Below are 14,597 nucleotides of genomic sequence, written 5' to 3'. Positions count from 1 at the left end.
CCCTTGAAGTTAATCAATCCCAGTAAAACACAGTCACACAGCAGAGAGGATGATTTATACTAATCAAGGGGAAGAAGGGACCGATTATCCTTTTTTAAAGTTCTAGCTTTTAAATAAAGTAATTTAATAGTCTGGTAATGTAGCATTTTATCTTCTGTGGTTACTGATAAACGTGTGGCACAGCTGTAGTCATCAATTGATGTGAGACTTATTGAGTGCCTGCCATGTCCTTAGTGGCATGATTGTTAAGGGGCAGATGGCTTTGGGCTGGGCGGGGCTCCCGTGCACACGGATCGGATCGGGGGTAGTGCATCGCCCCTCCATCCTGAGACCTGGGGAGGGGTCGCTCAGGAGCAGGCCAGCTCCAGCTGACGTGTGCTTCCCATGCCCGGAGAACGGGGTGGGACCTGTCAGCTCCCACTGACCTGGCCCAGAGTCCAAGGGGCCCAGCCAGTCTCCTGGGACCTCCGAGCCCATTCCAGTTCATGACCTTCTCCAGGGAGGAGGGGTCAGAGGGCCTCATTTGTTCCTGGGTCCCCAGGCAGGGTGACAGTAAGCAGGTGAGGCTTCAAGAGGTCATAGACAGGACCTGGCTGACTGCAAGTCAGAGTCTGGAAATGGAGACTTGTTTATGCAGTTATTTTAAGGTTTTCCTTTTTCCCAGTACAGAGCAGCCGATTGAAAACTGGCACAGTGCGCGTGTCCACGTGCTCTCCCTCTCTTTCTCCCTCTCTCTTTCTCTCCCTCTTCCCGTTCTCTTCTCCCAGACGCATTACCTTGGCCTCTCTCTCCTGAGCTCCCAGGGCCCTTCTTCTGCCTCCCTAACTTGTTCCCTGAGCCCACGCAGCCCAGCTGGCTCACTTCTCCTACCTCTGTGACTTTCTAAATAAACTGTCTCTTATAATGTGAAAAAAAAGAACACCTGGCAGATAATTTACAGGGACTGAGTACTGGAGCCCCGAACTCCTGTGATTGTCCTTGTGCTGAACACGTCGTTCTCCTTTGAATCCTTTTGTTCAGGATGAGTGCACGGTTATTGGGCCTAAAAATGCACCCAGATTATAGCCTCCTCATCACAATTAGCTGACAACGTAATTCTGATATTTCAGGCTTTCAGATACATTTTTTCATATTAGTCTGCTAGAAAAAAGTGAAAATAGCTGCTCTGTTGTTATTTTGGCGGGTTAACAACCCTTAGAGTTGGAGTGGGGGTGCAGCCTGACCCTGCACTGCTTGCTGTCCGCACGCTGCTCTGTGAACATCGTTGGAGCCGTGCCCTCCTCACCGGCCACAGGTCACAGGCCGTGAGCAGAGGGTGCAGCGTGGCACAGCGGAGACCCTGGGCGGGGTCAGGTAAACCTGGGTCCCGCCTGCGGAGACCCTGGGCGGGGTCAGGTAAACCTGGGTCCCGCCTGCGGAGACCCTGGGCGGGGTCAGGTAAACCTGGGTCCCGCCTGCGGAGACCCTGGGCGGGGTCAGGTAAACCTGGGTCCCGCCTGCGGAGACCCTGGGCGGGGTCAGGTAAACCTGGGTCCCGCCTGCGGAGACCCTGGGCGGGGTCAGGTAAACCTGGGTCCCGCCTGCGGAGACCCTGGGCGGGGTCAGGTAAACCTGGGTTCCGCCTGCGGAGACCCTGGGCGGGGTCAGGTAAACCTGGGTTCCGCCTGCGGAGACCCTGGGCGGGGTCAGGTAAACCTGGGTCCCGCCTGCGGAGACCCTGGGCGGGGTCAGGTAAACCTGGGTTCCGCCTGCGGAGACCCTGGGCGGGGTCAGGTAAACCTGGGTTCCGCCTGCGGAGACCCTGGGCGGGGTCAGGTAAACCTGGGTTCCGCCTGCGGAGACCCTGGGCGGGGTCAGGTAAACCTGGGTCCCGCCTGCGGAGACCCTGGGCGGGGTCAGGTAAACCTGGGTTCCGCCTGCGGAGACCCTGGGCGGGGTCAGGTAAACCTGGGTCCCGCCTGCGGAGACCCTGGGCTGGGCGGGGTCAGGTAAACCTGGGTTCCGCCTGCGGAGACCCTGGGCGGGGCCAGGTAAACCTGGGTTCCGCCTTGACCCTGCACTTTGCTGGCCGCGTGGCTGAGGGGAGGTCAGCCTCCTGGAACACCTGTGGCAGGTGGATAATAAGCCCTGGCTGGCCGGGGCTTGGGGGGCTGTGTGACCTAATGCATGGAGGGTGGCTCGAAGCCCACGTCTGGTGCAGTTTGGGGTTCAACTGTCCCCCCAGGACCGCACTCCAGCTCCCGGCTGCTTTTCACTTGATTGGTCAAGCGCCTCCTCTTGGAAGCCTTCCAAGCATGCCAACCAAGGATCCCTGCCTTCCCTCACTCACAGTGTTTGTTGTTTGCAGCGTACTTTTGGCTCACACAGTTGTTGAACAAAGCGGGTGCCAGCCCTGGGGGGGTGGCCTTGAACACGACATTGGCCTGGCCCGAGCAGCTGCGAGCTCGTTGTCCGTGGGGACTGCGCCCTCACTGCCGTGTTTATGCGGCACCTTGCTTTGTAGACGGTCTAGCCATCTTTACAACCTTTAAAACATACACGGACATATTGTGAAAAATACATAAGTGATTTAAAAAAAAAGAGGTTAACAGTCAGGATTTTGGTGCATTTCCTTTCAGCCTGGCTAGCTGTTCTTGCATCCATCCAGTCATGAGTAATGTCTCCCCGTCAGTAACACAATTCTGTTCATACCAAATAGTTGTGTATCCTGCTCTTTTGCATTTAACATTTGTTATGAGCATTTCCCACGTCTTTCAAGATTCTTTTGAAAATACAGTTTTCAGTGGCTGTGGGGGTGTGTTGCGGTCTGCCCCCTGCCGAGCACGGAGCTGGTTTCTGGAGCTTGCTGTAATAATACCTTGTGTTGCGTGAGCTCTGTGCACAATCCCTGTGTGCCCTCTGGGTGATTATGAGGGCCAGATCCCGAGAAGTAAACCACTGGTCAGGAGCTGGGAGCGGGCATTGTTCAGGCTCTTGGCCCCTTTGTCGGTGGCAGCCAGACCCCGGGCACCTTCCTGCACGCCCGCGTTGCAGGAGTGAGTGGCCTTGGGCACAGGGCTGGGGCTGCGAGCCAGGCTTCGTGGAACCAGCAGCTGTCTGAGGATGGATTGGCTGCAGGAGACTGCCTGGCAGGCTCCGAGCGGCAGAGGCTCAGGGTGCACCAGCTCGTCTCTTCAGTGACCTTTTGTGCCCTCTTGCAGCCAATGCCGCCCTGCAGACGAGGCCCCCGGACGAAGCCCCCGGTCCGTCTGTGACCTCAGCACAGGTGCGGGCCAGTCTCACAGTCCGCCCTGCAGACGAGGCCCCCGGTCTGTCTGTGATCTCAGCACAGGTGCGGGCCAGTCTCACAGTCCGCATTGAATGCTGAGCCTTCCGTCATGTGACAGTTGTCCTAGGGCGTGTGTGCTTGTCTCCACTTGCACCTAAGGATGGCCTGGTCTAGTCCCCACACCTTACAGAGCTGGACACACCTCAGGCCTGCAGCTCGTGGGGCATGCTGGGTAGTGGTGCACTGACAGCCGTCTCCGACCTTCGTCCACGTCACGCAGAGCAGTGTTCCTTACTCAGGCTCGGACAGCGCTCACGCCTGGCACTGAGAGGCCCATTGCGGTGACTCCGTGGTCCCCAGAAGCTCTGCTCTGGTAAACGTCACAGAAGTCCCTTCCTCCTGAGAGCACAGCAGGAGTTGAGAGTACCTACAGGTGGGCTAGGAAATACAGTGTGTCCGTAAAGTCATGGTGCACTTTTGACCGGTCACAGGAAAGCAACAAAAGACGACAGAAATGTGAAATCTGCACCAAATAAAAGGAAAACTCTCCCAGTTTCATACCTATTCAGTGCAGTTCGATGTGGGCTCACACACAGATTTTTTAGGGCTCCTTAGGTAGCTATCCCGTATAGCCTCTACAGACTCCTCACTGACTGATGGCCTACCAGAACGGGGTTTCTCCACCAAACTGCCAGTTTCCTTCAACTGCTTATCCCACTGAGTAATATTATTCCTATGTGGTGGCACTTCGTTATAAACGCGCCGATATTCACGTTGCACTTTGGTCACGGATTCGAATTTAGCGAGCCACAGAACACACTGAACTTTCCTCTGTACCGTCCACATCTCGACTGGCATGGCCGTGGGCTGCTCCGCTGTCTACACGGTGTTACGTCATCATCTGTGCATGTGCACATGCTGCCTACAGAAACTGGGAGGGTTTTACTTTTATTTGGTGCAGATTTCACATATCTTTTGTTGCTTTCCTGTGACCGGTCAAAAGTGCACCATGACTTCACGGACATACTGTAGTTTAAGTGAAAACCGTAAGATGCAGTTGTGCTGTGACGTGGCTGTCTCTGATGAAGCCGTGGCCCCTGTGACAGGGCCTTGGGCCTGCGTCAGTCCTGTGTCCTGGTGCCTGCCGTGGGGCCCGTCCTGTGGCCTGCCTTGTGGCCCCTGCTCAGTCAGTGCTGAAATGGACACGGAAGGAGCTGGGCAGTGATCTTGGGATCATGCTCCTCTCTCTGATGCTCTTCATTGGAGACGCTGCGATCGTGATGAGCACTTGGGCTTGAACTCGGAGGAGCGCAGCCCGTGGTCGGGACCCAGTACGCGGGTCAGGAACAGGTGGCAGAGGGGCTGCTCTCTGCCTCCTGCCAGCTGTGACACGGGCGGGCGGCTTCCTGTCCCTCAGCCTCAGTTTCCCCACCAGTGGAGCGGGGGCTGCAGACCCCTTTCTGCCTAAAGGATAGGGTCTCTGGAGGACCAGCGGGAAGCAGGTTGAAAGAGCACAGCCTCATCTCCAGAAGGAGCTGTTACTGCAGTTTCTCCTGACTCGGGAAGCATTTGGGGCTCCTTCGGAATAAAGCATTTCTCGGAGAAAAATGAAATATCGATTGACAGTATTCACGGGAGAGTTTCATTGACAAAGCAGTGTTCTGCTTTGTTAAATTTGTTTCCTGTGTTGCTTGCTAGGAAAAAACTCTCTCAGGTCATCCTTCTCCTGCCTGTTGACGGAGAAGCCCTGAGCCTGCCGAGGGGCCCCCCGCAGGGACCCCCACACCTGGGGGGGCCTGCCCACTCCGTGGCCGTGTCAGGGGGGGCCCTGCCCACTCCGTGGCCGTGTCATGTGGCCTACTGCCTTCCTTTCTCGTCTCCTCTTTCTCGTGGGGGGGTTTGCTGTAAAGAGGAGGGAAATGCGGTGGGGAAGAGCGGGCAGTGGAGAGCAAGAGAGTTGTTTTGTTTTAAGACGGGAGAAATAATGGCATGTAGGGAGCACCGAGAGGGAGAATTGATGGTCTGGGGACAGAGGCAGAGTTACTGGGACAGTGTTGGTGATGGGGGGACGGGCAGGGGCTCACTCACAGGCCATTGCGATGCTCTTTGTCCGTGGCCTTCCAGGGTGGGGTCCGTGGGGGCCCCCCTTCCAGGCGCAGGCTCCACGGGTGCCGTGTCTTCAGAGCGTGTAAAAAGCATTCGTGATAACTCAGTGTTGGCCTGCTTTTCATCTTCGCGAGCCACCAGTCTAAACAGTGTCAGCGATGAAACCATAGCCTGCACCTGGGTGGACCTCTCCTCCTCATCTCTCACCCTGCACACATGCGCACACACAGACACGTGTGCACACACACACACACACGCCTGGCCACTGCTTGTGCCAGCCCTCAGGTGAGCAGGAGCGGGCTGGGTGGGGGGTGGAGATGCAGGGGAGGCAGGTGTGGTGAGGAAGCGCACCGAGGCCTCCTCTGGGCATTTCGGTGAAGCAGGGACAAGGTCAGCAGCTGGAGGTGAGGCCGGGGGGGGGGGGCAGGGATGATGTATTTGGTCACCAGCAACAAGGCGTCACTGCCCTAGAGACTTTGGGTGACTGCGAGGTGGCCTTAAGAGTCCCCATGGGGCTAGTGAGGGAGAGTAAGGGAACCAGGTGTGGGTTTTCAGCTGTGTGGGTGAGGACACCCATGTGGGTGGGGAGTTGGGCTGAGTGGGTTGCGGTTTACTGAGTGACTACTGTGTTCCCACCGAAGCATGGACACGCTACCTGTATTTCCTGTTCTGCAACTGAGAGGTCACTTCTTCTCCAAGGTCACCCAACATGACAGCGTGTAGGGCAGGGGTCCCCAAACTTTTTACACAGGGGGCCAGTTCACTGTCCCTCAGACCGTTGGAGGGCCAGACTATAAAAAAACTATGAACAAATTTCTATGCACACTGCACATACCTTATTTTAAAGTAAAAAAACAAAACAGGAACAAATATAATATTTAAAATAAAAAACAAGTAAATTTAAATCAACAAACTGACCAGTATTTCAATGGGAACTATGGGTTTGCTTTTGGCTAATGAGATGGTCAATGTGCTCCTCTCAATGACCACCAATGAAAGAGGTGCTTCTTCCAGAAGTGCGGCGGGCTGGATAAATGGCCTCAGGGGGCCGCAGTTTAGGGACCCCTGGTGTAGGGTCTGGGGCTGGAAGTGTAGCTGGGGTCTTTCCAGCTGCAAGACCATTGTCCTTCCCATCACAGCGATCCCACCTTCAGTATAAATGTTTAAAACAAAAAACAAAAACAAAAACACTAGCTTTTAATTGTTACTGGTTCCTAAATTTAACATTCTTATATGTGCTTCTTTTATTAGACTCAAAAGCCAGTTTGTTCTTTTCTTTTATCTGTGATGTCTTCCTGCCTAGTGCACTGGGTGAGCATGACGGGCTGTCAGCTAATATTGTGAACGGGGATGACGCTTTAAATAGGAAGTGAGGGGCTTAGAACAGTGACAGATTTCCATCCTTCTGGGGCTCAGGGTCTGTGTCAGCCAGTGAAGAGGTGTCCTGGCTCGTGAGAAATGCTATTTTGGTCCGTTTTTCTTGCACCTGATTTCAGAGCGTGGAGCTAGAATCCCTAATTGCCATCCGTGCCGCTCATTCATTTGAAGGTTGGGTGTAATTTTTCGAGTTCCCTCTCCGTCTTGGCCGTGTCGTTACTGGGATCTAGGCTGTGGAGTACATCTGGGTAACAGAGAGGTTCATATTAGACATGATCCCGGAGGACCTGAGGTTTTGAAAAACTGAAAAGAATTTTCTAGCAGTGGGGGTGGTGGGGGCCGGCTCCTGGAAGTTAGAGGTGAGCCGCCTGGCGGTGCGAGTACCCACAGGAGAGACAATCGGTAGGAGGCCGGCAACAGCTCAGAAGGGCAGCCTTCGGTATTTTTCTTAGGAGGCTGGGAGTAGTCCTTGTTTCTCTGAAGATGAAATAACATAAATATTTTCTTCTTTCTTACAGAAAACCCGGCCATCTTCATGTGTAAATGTTGTAACCTTTTCTCGCCGAGTCAGTCGGAACTCCTCTCCCACGTGTTTGAGAAGCACACAGAAGAAGGGGTTAATGTTGATGAGATCGTCATTCCCCTGAGGCCCCTGAGTACCCCTGAGCCCAGCAACCCCAGCAAGGCGGGAGATGGTAAGGGGGCTGGGTGTCGGGGGGGGGGTGTCGCCGCGCCCACGGCCGTGCGTGTCTGTGACGAGGATGCTGTTCACTCTCCAGTGCTCTGATTCTAGGTTTCTGTCTGGTGTCTGGTGGGCGGAAAATCCAAATAGCCGACCCAGAAGTCACAATAACTGTCCAGTTGTAGATCTGCCCAAGTAAGAGGGTGCTTGAATTCCCCGTGTCTGTAGAGGGATGAAGGAGTGAGTGAGTGCGTGATTGAGTGAGTGGAGGGGGCATCCTCCGTCGGATGAAAAAGCACGAGGGTGTTCTCAGGCAAGTGTGGGTCTAAGCCAGCTCGAGCACCTGCTACCTGCATTCCCTGCAGCCTCACTCTGCCAATCTGAGACACGAAGACGGGTGCTCCGGCCACAAGGCGGCCGTGAGGGTGGAGTCAGCGGCTGTAGCTACAGCTCCTGGAATGACGCCTGGCACTGAGAACACCCCAAAGGGAGGCTGTTCTTGTGACATACAGGATAAATAATAGACGTGGTAAACAGCATACACAGCAAACAACATACATGATAGGCCCTGGCCGATTGGCTCATCAGTAGAGTGTCGGCCTGGCGTGCAGGAGTCCTGGGTTCGATTCCCGGCCAGGGCACACAGGAGAGGTGCCCATCTGCTTCTCCACCCCTCCCCCTCTCCTTCCTCTCTGTCTCTCTCTTCCCCTCCCGCAGCGAGGCTCCATTGGAGCAAAGATGGCCCGGGCGCTGGGGATGGCTCTGTGGCCTCTGCCTCAGGCGCTAGAATAGCTCTGGACGCAACAGAGCGACGCCCCAGATGGGCAAAGCATCGCCCCCTGGTGGGCATGCTGGGTGGATCCCGGTTGGGCGCATGCGGGAGTCTGTCTGACTGCCTCCCCGTTTCCAGCTTCAGAAAAAAGAAAAAAAAAAACAAAACAAAAAAAACCATACATGATAAATTGCATATGTGATAAATCTTATAAACAGCCTTTCTGAGCTATCGTGCGCACTTGGAACAGGGATTCAGGTTGCGAAAAGCCTTGGCTCGCACAGGACCCCTGGTGTTCGCAGTCAGTGTGCCAAGCGGGACACATCTGTGTGCAGTGGCCAGACGTCTCCCCCCGAGCGGCACGCGGCGCAGCAGGTGGATGGGTTAGAGAAAGCGTCCAGGCAGTGTCGGAAGGTCCCCACAGACGACATGCATGGTGCAGGAGGAGCAGCTGCAAACGGGTTCCCAGAAAGCCCCCACAGAACTGCGTGTATGTGGTCTCCTGTGCAGAAGCCCCTTCTGGCACAGTGACGGTCCCCGCCTAGGGTTCATTAGCTACCCTAATAATGCAATTGCTCTTTCCTGGGAATATTCAGGTTCATTTCTGATAAACAGGCTGGCTTATTGATCCTCTGTCTGACACAGGGAACAGGCAGAGACTCCAGACAGAAAACGCCCTGGGTGACGGGGTGACGATTCCCTGTGGCCCGTCCCAGGGACTGCTGTACTCAGAGAGGTACACCACACATAGCGTTCAGTCGTTGGGACATTGGGGGGTGCTGTCCTGGTACCGCTAGCTGCAGCAGGTAAAACTGACGAGATGCCAGCACCTGGGACCTGTCATGGCAAATGAGGAGGAGGGTGGTGTTTATATCACAGTCACCAGCGACTGGGATGTCCAGGGTCCCTCAGTCCATCCCGGGCCTGTGAGCAGGGCTGTCCTCTCCCCATGGAGAAAGCAGGGGTGAATGGGCAGTTACACGTAATCACATCTTACCTGATGGTTCACATTTGAGTCTCTTTGCTTTGGGGGAGGGGAGGGCGGATGAAGGTCTTTGTCGGGCACCAAGGATCTGCCAAATAACCCAATTAAAACAAACGAATGGACGTTTTCCCAAAGATGATGTCCAGGTGGCCGACAGGTCCATATAAAGATGCTCAGCATTACAGATCATTGGGAAATGAAAATAAATACTACCGGGAGATGGTCCCCTCACACCTGGGAGAACGGCTGTCACCAAAAGGTAGTGCGTTGGTGAGGATATAGAGAAAAGGGAACCCTTGTTGCATCATTGAGGGAATGTAAAACTGTGGAGAAAAACTATATGGAGACATTCAAAACAGAACTGTCATATATGATCCAGCAGTCCCTCTTCCGGGCAGGTAGCCAAAGGAAGTGAAATCAGTCCCTCAAATAGATGTCAGCACTCCCATGTCCGTTGCGGTGGTGTTTACAGTGGACAAGATATGGAAACAGCCTATGAGTGGTTGGACAGGTGAATGGATCTGGAAAATGTCACACGCACACACACGTGCACACACACAAACATGAAGGTTATTCAGCCATAAAAACAAGGAGGCCCTCCTCATTTGCAGCATGGATGAATCTGGAGGACGCTGTGCTAAGTGAAATAAGCCAGACACAAAAGACAAGTCCTGTGTGGTCTTGCTTACGTAGGGGATCTAAAATAGCGACATTCATAGGACCAGCGAGCAGGACATTGGTTGCTAGGGACTGGGGAATGGGGAGGTGTTGATTAACGTGTGAAAACTTTCAAATTAGATCTGGGCATCAAATGTGCAGCATGGTGAGTCATAATGTCAAGTATACTTGACATTTGCTAAAGAGTAGATCCTAGGTTTTCTCACCATACACACACACACACACCCCCCACACACAATGGTCACTCTCTGAGGTAATAGACATATTAATGCACTTGATTGTGGGAAGCATTTCACAGTGTATACGTATAGGAAATCATCTTGTACATCTTGAAAATCGTGTTGTACAACCTACGTATATACAATTTTTATTTGTCAATGACTTCTTAATAAAAAAAGAGGGAAGAATCTTCTCATGCCAGGGGCCTCGAGGCTCAGCCCCCCTCTCCGCCACCCCGTCTGGGGGTGAGTTAGGTTCATCCTTCATGATCTCGGGGCAGGAGCCCAGTGACCCTATAGGCACCTGACCGCTGGGCAGTTAAGGTGCCTTGTATTTCCAGAGAGTCTAGCTCCACAGATAGATGGGGTCAAAGCTTTAGTTAAGAACTCTAAGTGTTTGCACACCTGCCTCGAGTTGAATATCTATGAACTCAGAAAAGTGGATAACCTCTTCCATGAAATTCACATGGCAGAGAGAAAGAGAGAAAGAAGTATTAAGGAGTACCGTGTAAAGACCTTCGAGAAATCCTATTAGAAACCTTCTCATTCTTTTTATTTGGCGTTGCTTCTGAAGATTTTCTACTCCCTAAAATGAAATACTTTGAATTTTTCATTTTGTTAATAAATAATACATGAATGATAACAAGGCAGATAGAATTTCACATGGAATTATGTGCACTGGTGCATTATAAGGTACACATGTTCCGACTTCCATCTTTGCCCCCCTTACTGATGTCAGTAGGAGATGCACCCCTGCCGCGGACCAGCGTGGCTCCAAATAACAATGCGGAATTAAGGAAACACACTTACCAAAACAAAAACGATGGGACCGGGAGGACTCTTCAAAATGCCTGGCAGTATCCGAGTGCCCCATAGCCCCAGTTTGCTTGCAAATCAAGGACACTGATACAAAGTTGCACATCCAAGGCTAAGACAGGAACTCTCCCAAGGCATAAAACAGGATGCATTAGTGAAATCTACCAACATCTGAAAACAAACAGAGTCAGAGGAAGGGCATGTATATTGCTTCCAGCAACCCAAGGAAGCAAGGGGAGTGGGTGCAGATACTCAGCATCATAGCCAATATGGAGGTGAAGGGGGGGAGAACTTAGCCTTTTGCTAAGCCTCGAATCTAACGATGGCTTTTTGCCATTTACGGTCCACAACCCCCCCCCCCCCCCAGGGATTCATCCTGAACCAACCCCTCTTCTGGAGACCCCCCTCCCTTTTGTCTCTCCCATACCCAGCCCACCAGGCTCATTGCCTCCTCCCTCTCATAATCTCTGCAGCCACCGACCGGCCTGTCACTCTGCCTGGGAAGCCCCTGGGGGGTGTCTTGGCCGGCCTCACCCTGCTGTTCCTAAGACTCGTTCAGCTTGAAGTTTCCTCTAGGAACTGGTCCCTCAGCCCGGGTGGGGCAGGAGGCCTTTCTGGGCTCGTGCAACCCCCCCGCCCCGAACACGTATCAGTTCTCTCCTTCCCGGGTGAGCTTTCCTGGTCTCTGTCCCCTCCTCTTGCTTGTCAGGGGACACCAGACGAAGGCATGTTTCAGCTCCTTGGTCCCAGGTCCCGGGATGGAGCCTGACATGGTACGTCCCATCCACACGTGATGATTGAACTGGTCACCTGGAGTTGTTTTCTTACCTGTGGCTTTGCTGCCCTCTGCCTTCCACAGGATGTGTTCCATGCCCCCTGTCACTTGTCACTTGGGAAGCTTCTGTGGCTCCTCCTCATCCCAACAAGAGCTCCCCAAACTTTTGAGACCCGGGAACCCTCTGAAGCCTGAGCCCTCTTATTTTCTCTGCAGTGCCTTTGGCAGTGGGAATTCCCAAGGGGAATTCCCCTCGTCTGGCTCAGCGGGCTCTGTTAATAGCTGAGCGGGATCTCGAGACCCCAGACCTCCCCCTCCCTTGCTGTTGCAGGGGGCCCACCCAGTTCTAATCCATCAGTCTATATATGTCTGTCCTCATACCAGTAGTAAGTTTTCAAATGGGGAAATGTATCCTCTAACTTTTCTTTTTTTTTAAATAAATTTTATTTATTGATCGATTTTTTGAGAGAGGAAGGAGAGAAAGAGAGAGAGAGAGGTTTATTTGTTGTTCCACTGGTTGATTCATTGGTTGATTCTTGTATATGCCCTGACCAGGGATTGAGCCTTCAACCTTGGCGTATTGGGAGGTATTCTAACCAATTGAGCTACCTGGCCAGAGCTAACTTTGTTTTCTTTCAAGATTGTTAGAGTGTGAGAGAGAGAAAGACAGAGAGAGAGAGAGAAAGAGAAACATTGACTTGTTGTTCCACTTATTTTTGTATTCATTGGTCAACTCTTGTCTGTGCCCTGACTGGAGATCAGACCCACAGCCTGGGTGTATGGGGACAACACTCTAACCAGCTAAACTACAATTAAGCATTCCAGTCCATGACCATGGGATGTCTTTTTATTCATTTAAGTTTTAAATTTTATTTAAAAATGTTTTATACTTTTCATTGTGCAAGTCTTATACCTCTTTGGTTATTTTTTTTAATATTTTTTATTCATTTTTAGAGAGAGGAGAGAGAGAGAGAGAGAGAGAGAGAGAGAGAGAAGGGGGAGGAGCAGGAAGCATCAACTTCCATATGTGCTGTGACTAGGCAAGCCCAGGGTTTCGAACCCGGCAACCTTAGCATTCCAGATTGACGTTTTATCCACTGCGTCACCACGGATCAGGCCTTTGGTTATTTTTATTTCTAAGTATTTTATTCATTTTGATGCTACTGTAAATGGAAATAATTTTCTTAATTTTATTTTCAGATTGTCCATTGCTAGTTAATAAATACAAACTGTTATTTGTGTATTAATCATATATCCTGCAACCTTGCTGAACTTGTTTATTAGATCTAATAGTTCTTTAGTGGATTCTTTAGGAATATATCTTGTAAGATCCTTTCATTTGTAACTAGGCAAAGTCTACTTCTTCCTTTCCAACCTGGATGCCTTTTATATCATTTTCTTGTCTAATTGCCATGGCTAGGAACTCCAGTATGTTCTGAATGGAAGTGGCGAGAGCATACATCTTCGTTTTGTTCCTGATCTTGGGAAGAAAGCAACCAGCCTTTGCCTGTTAGGTTTGATGTTATCTGTGGTGTCTATTTGTAGATACCCTTTATTAGGTTAAGGAAGATCCCTTCTTAGTTTGTGGAGTGTTGTGTTTTTTTTATGATCAAAAAAGGGTATTGGACTTGGTCAAATATCAAAGTCTGTTGAGATGATCATTTGGGTTTTTTCCCCTTCATTCTCTTAATATGGTCTATTAATTACATGGATGAAATTTCCTATGTTGAATCACCCTTGCAATTCCTGGGAGAAATCCTAGTTGGTCATATTATAATGCTTTTAATATGAGCTTTTAATATGCTGCTGGAGGCCCTGGCCAGCTGGCTCTGGTAGAGCGTCGGCCTGGCATGTGCAAGTCCCAGGTTCAATTCCCGGCCAGGGCACACAGGAGAAGCGTCCATCTGCTTCTCCACCCTTACTCCTCTCCTTTCTCTCTATCTCTCTCTTCTCCTGCAACTAAGGCTCCAATGGAGCAAAGTGGCCCTGGGAGCTGAGGACGGCTCCATAGCCTTTGCCTCAGGCGCTAGAATGGCTCCAGTTGCAAAGTAACAACACCCCAGATGGGAAGAGCATTGCCCCCTAGTGGGCATGAGGGTGGATCCCGGTTGGGCGCATGCAGGAGTTTGTCTCTCTGCCTCCCTGCTTCTCACTTCAGAAAAATAAAATTATAAAATGCTGCTGGATTTGGTTTTGCTAGTATTTTGGAGAAGATATTTATATTCAGAGACATTGGTCTAGGGTCTTTTCTCTAGTGTCTTTGGTTTTCAAATTGGTAATAGTGGCCTCATAGAATGAGTTGGGGATTATTTCCTCCTCTATTTTTGGAAGATTTTTGAAGTGTTGATGCTAATTTTTCTTATATGTTTGATAAATTTTCCAGTGAGGCCACTTATTCATGGACTTTTTATTGTTGGTGGGAAGATTTTTTGATTTCTGATTTAATCTCTTTGCTTGTCATAGGGGTATTCATATTTTTTTATTTCTTAAATTAGTGTCAGTAGTTTGTGTCTTTCTAGGAAATCTTGTATTTCATAAAACTTATCTAATTTGTTGACATAAAACTGTGTAGTGTATTAACTTCAAATTTTTTTTTATTTTTGTAAGGTCATTAGTAATGCCCCCCCTTCACTCTTGATTTTATCAAGTAAGTCTTTTTCTTTTTAATTTTAAGACTTTATTTATTCATTTTAGAGAGGAGAGAGAGAAAGAGGGAAGGAACAGTAAGCATCAACTCTCTTATGTGCCTTGACCATGCAAGCCCAGGGTTTTTAACCGGCAACTTCAGTGTTCCAGGTCGACGCTTGATCCACCCACTGTGCCACCACAGGCCAGGCTAGCAAGTGAATCTTAATCTCTTTTTCTTGTTGAGTTTACCTAAAGATTTGTCAACTTTGTTGATTTTCTCTTTTGTTTTTCT

General features: G+C 50.9%; 1 protein-coding gene across 1 annotated transcript in view; it reads left to right on the top strand.

Moving 5' to 3' along the window:
* ZFAT (zinc finger and AT-hook domain containing) overlaps positions 1–14,597 on the top strand; it is a 145,128-nt gene that overhangs the window by 20,644 nt on the left and 109,887 nt on the right. Inside the window, exon 3 of the mRNA XM_066379564.1 lies at positions 7,270–7,446. Coding sequence (XP_066235661.1) covers positions 7,270–7,446 — 177 coding nt within the window. The remainder of the gene's footprint in view (positions 1–7,269; positions 7,447–14,597) is intronic.

This window comes from Saccopteryx leptura, chromosome 3, assembly GCF_036850995.1.
Source record: "Saccopteryx leptura isolate mSacLep1 chromosome 3, mSacLep1_pri_phased_curated, whole genome shotgun sequence".
Classification (NCBI taxonomy): domain Eukaryota; kingdom Metazoa; phylum Chordata; class Mammalia; order Chiroptera; family Emballonuridae; genus Saccopteryx; species Saccopteryx leptura.
The sequence above is the reverse complement of the archived record's forward strand: the minus strand, read 5'-3'. Positions and strand labels throughout refer to the sequence as shown.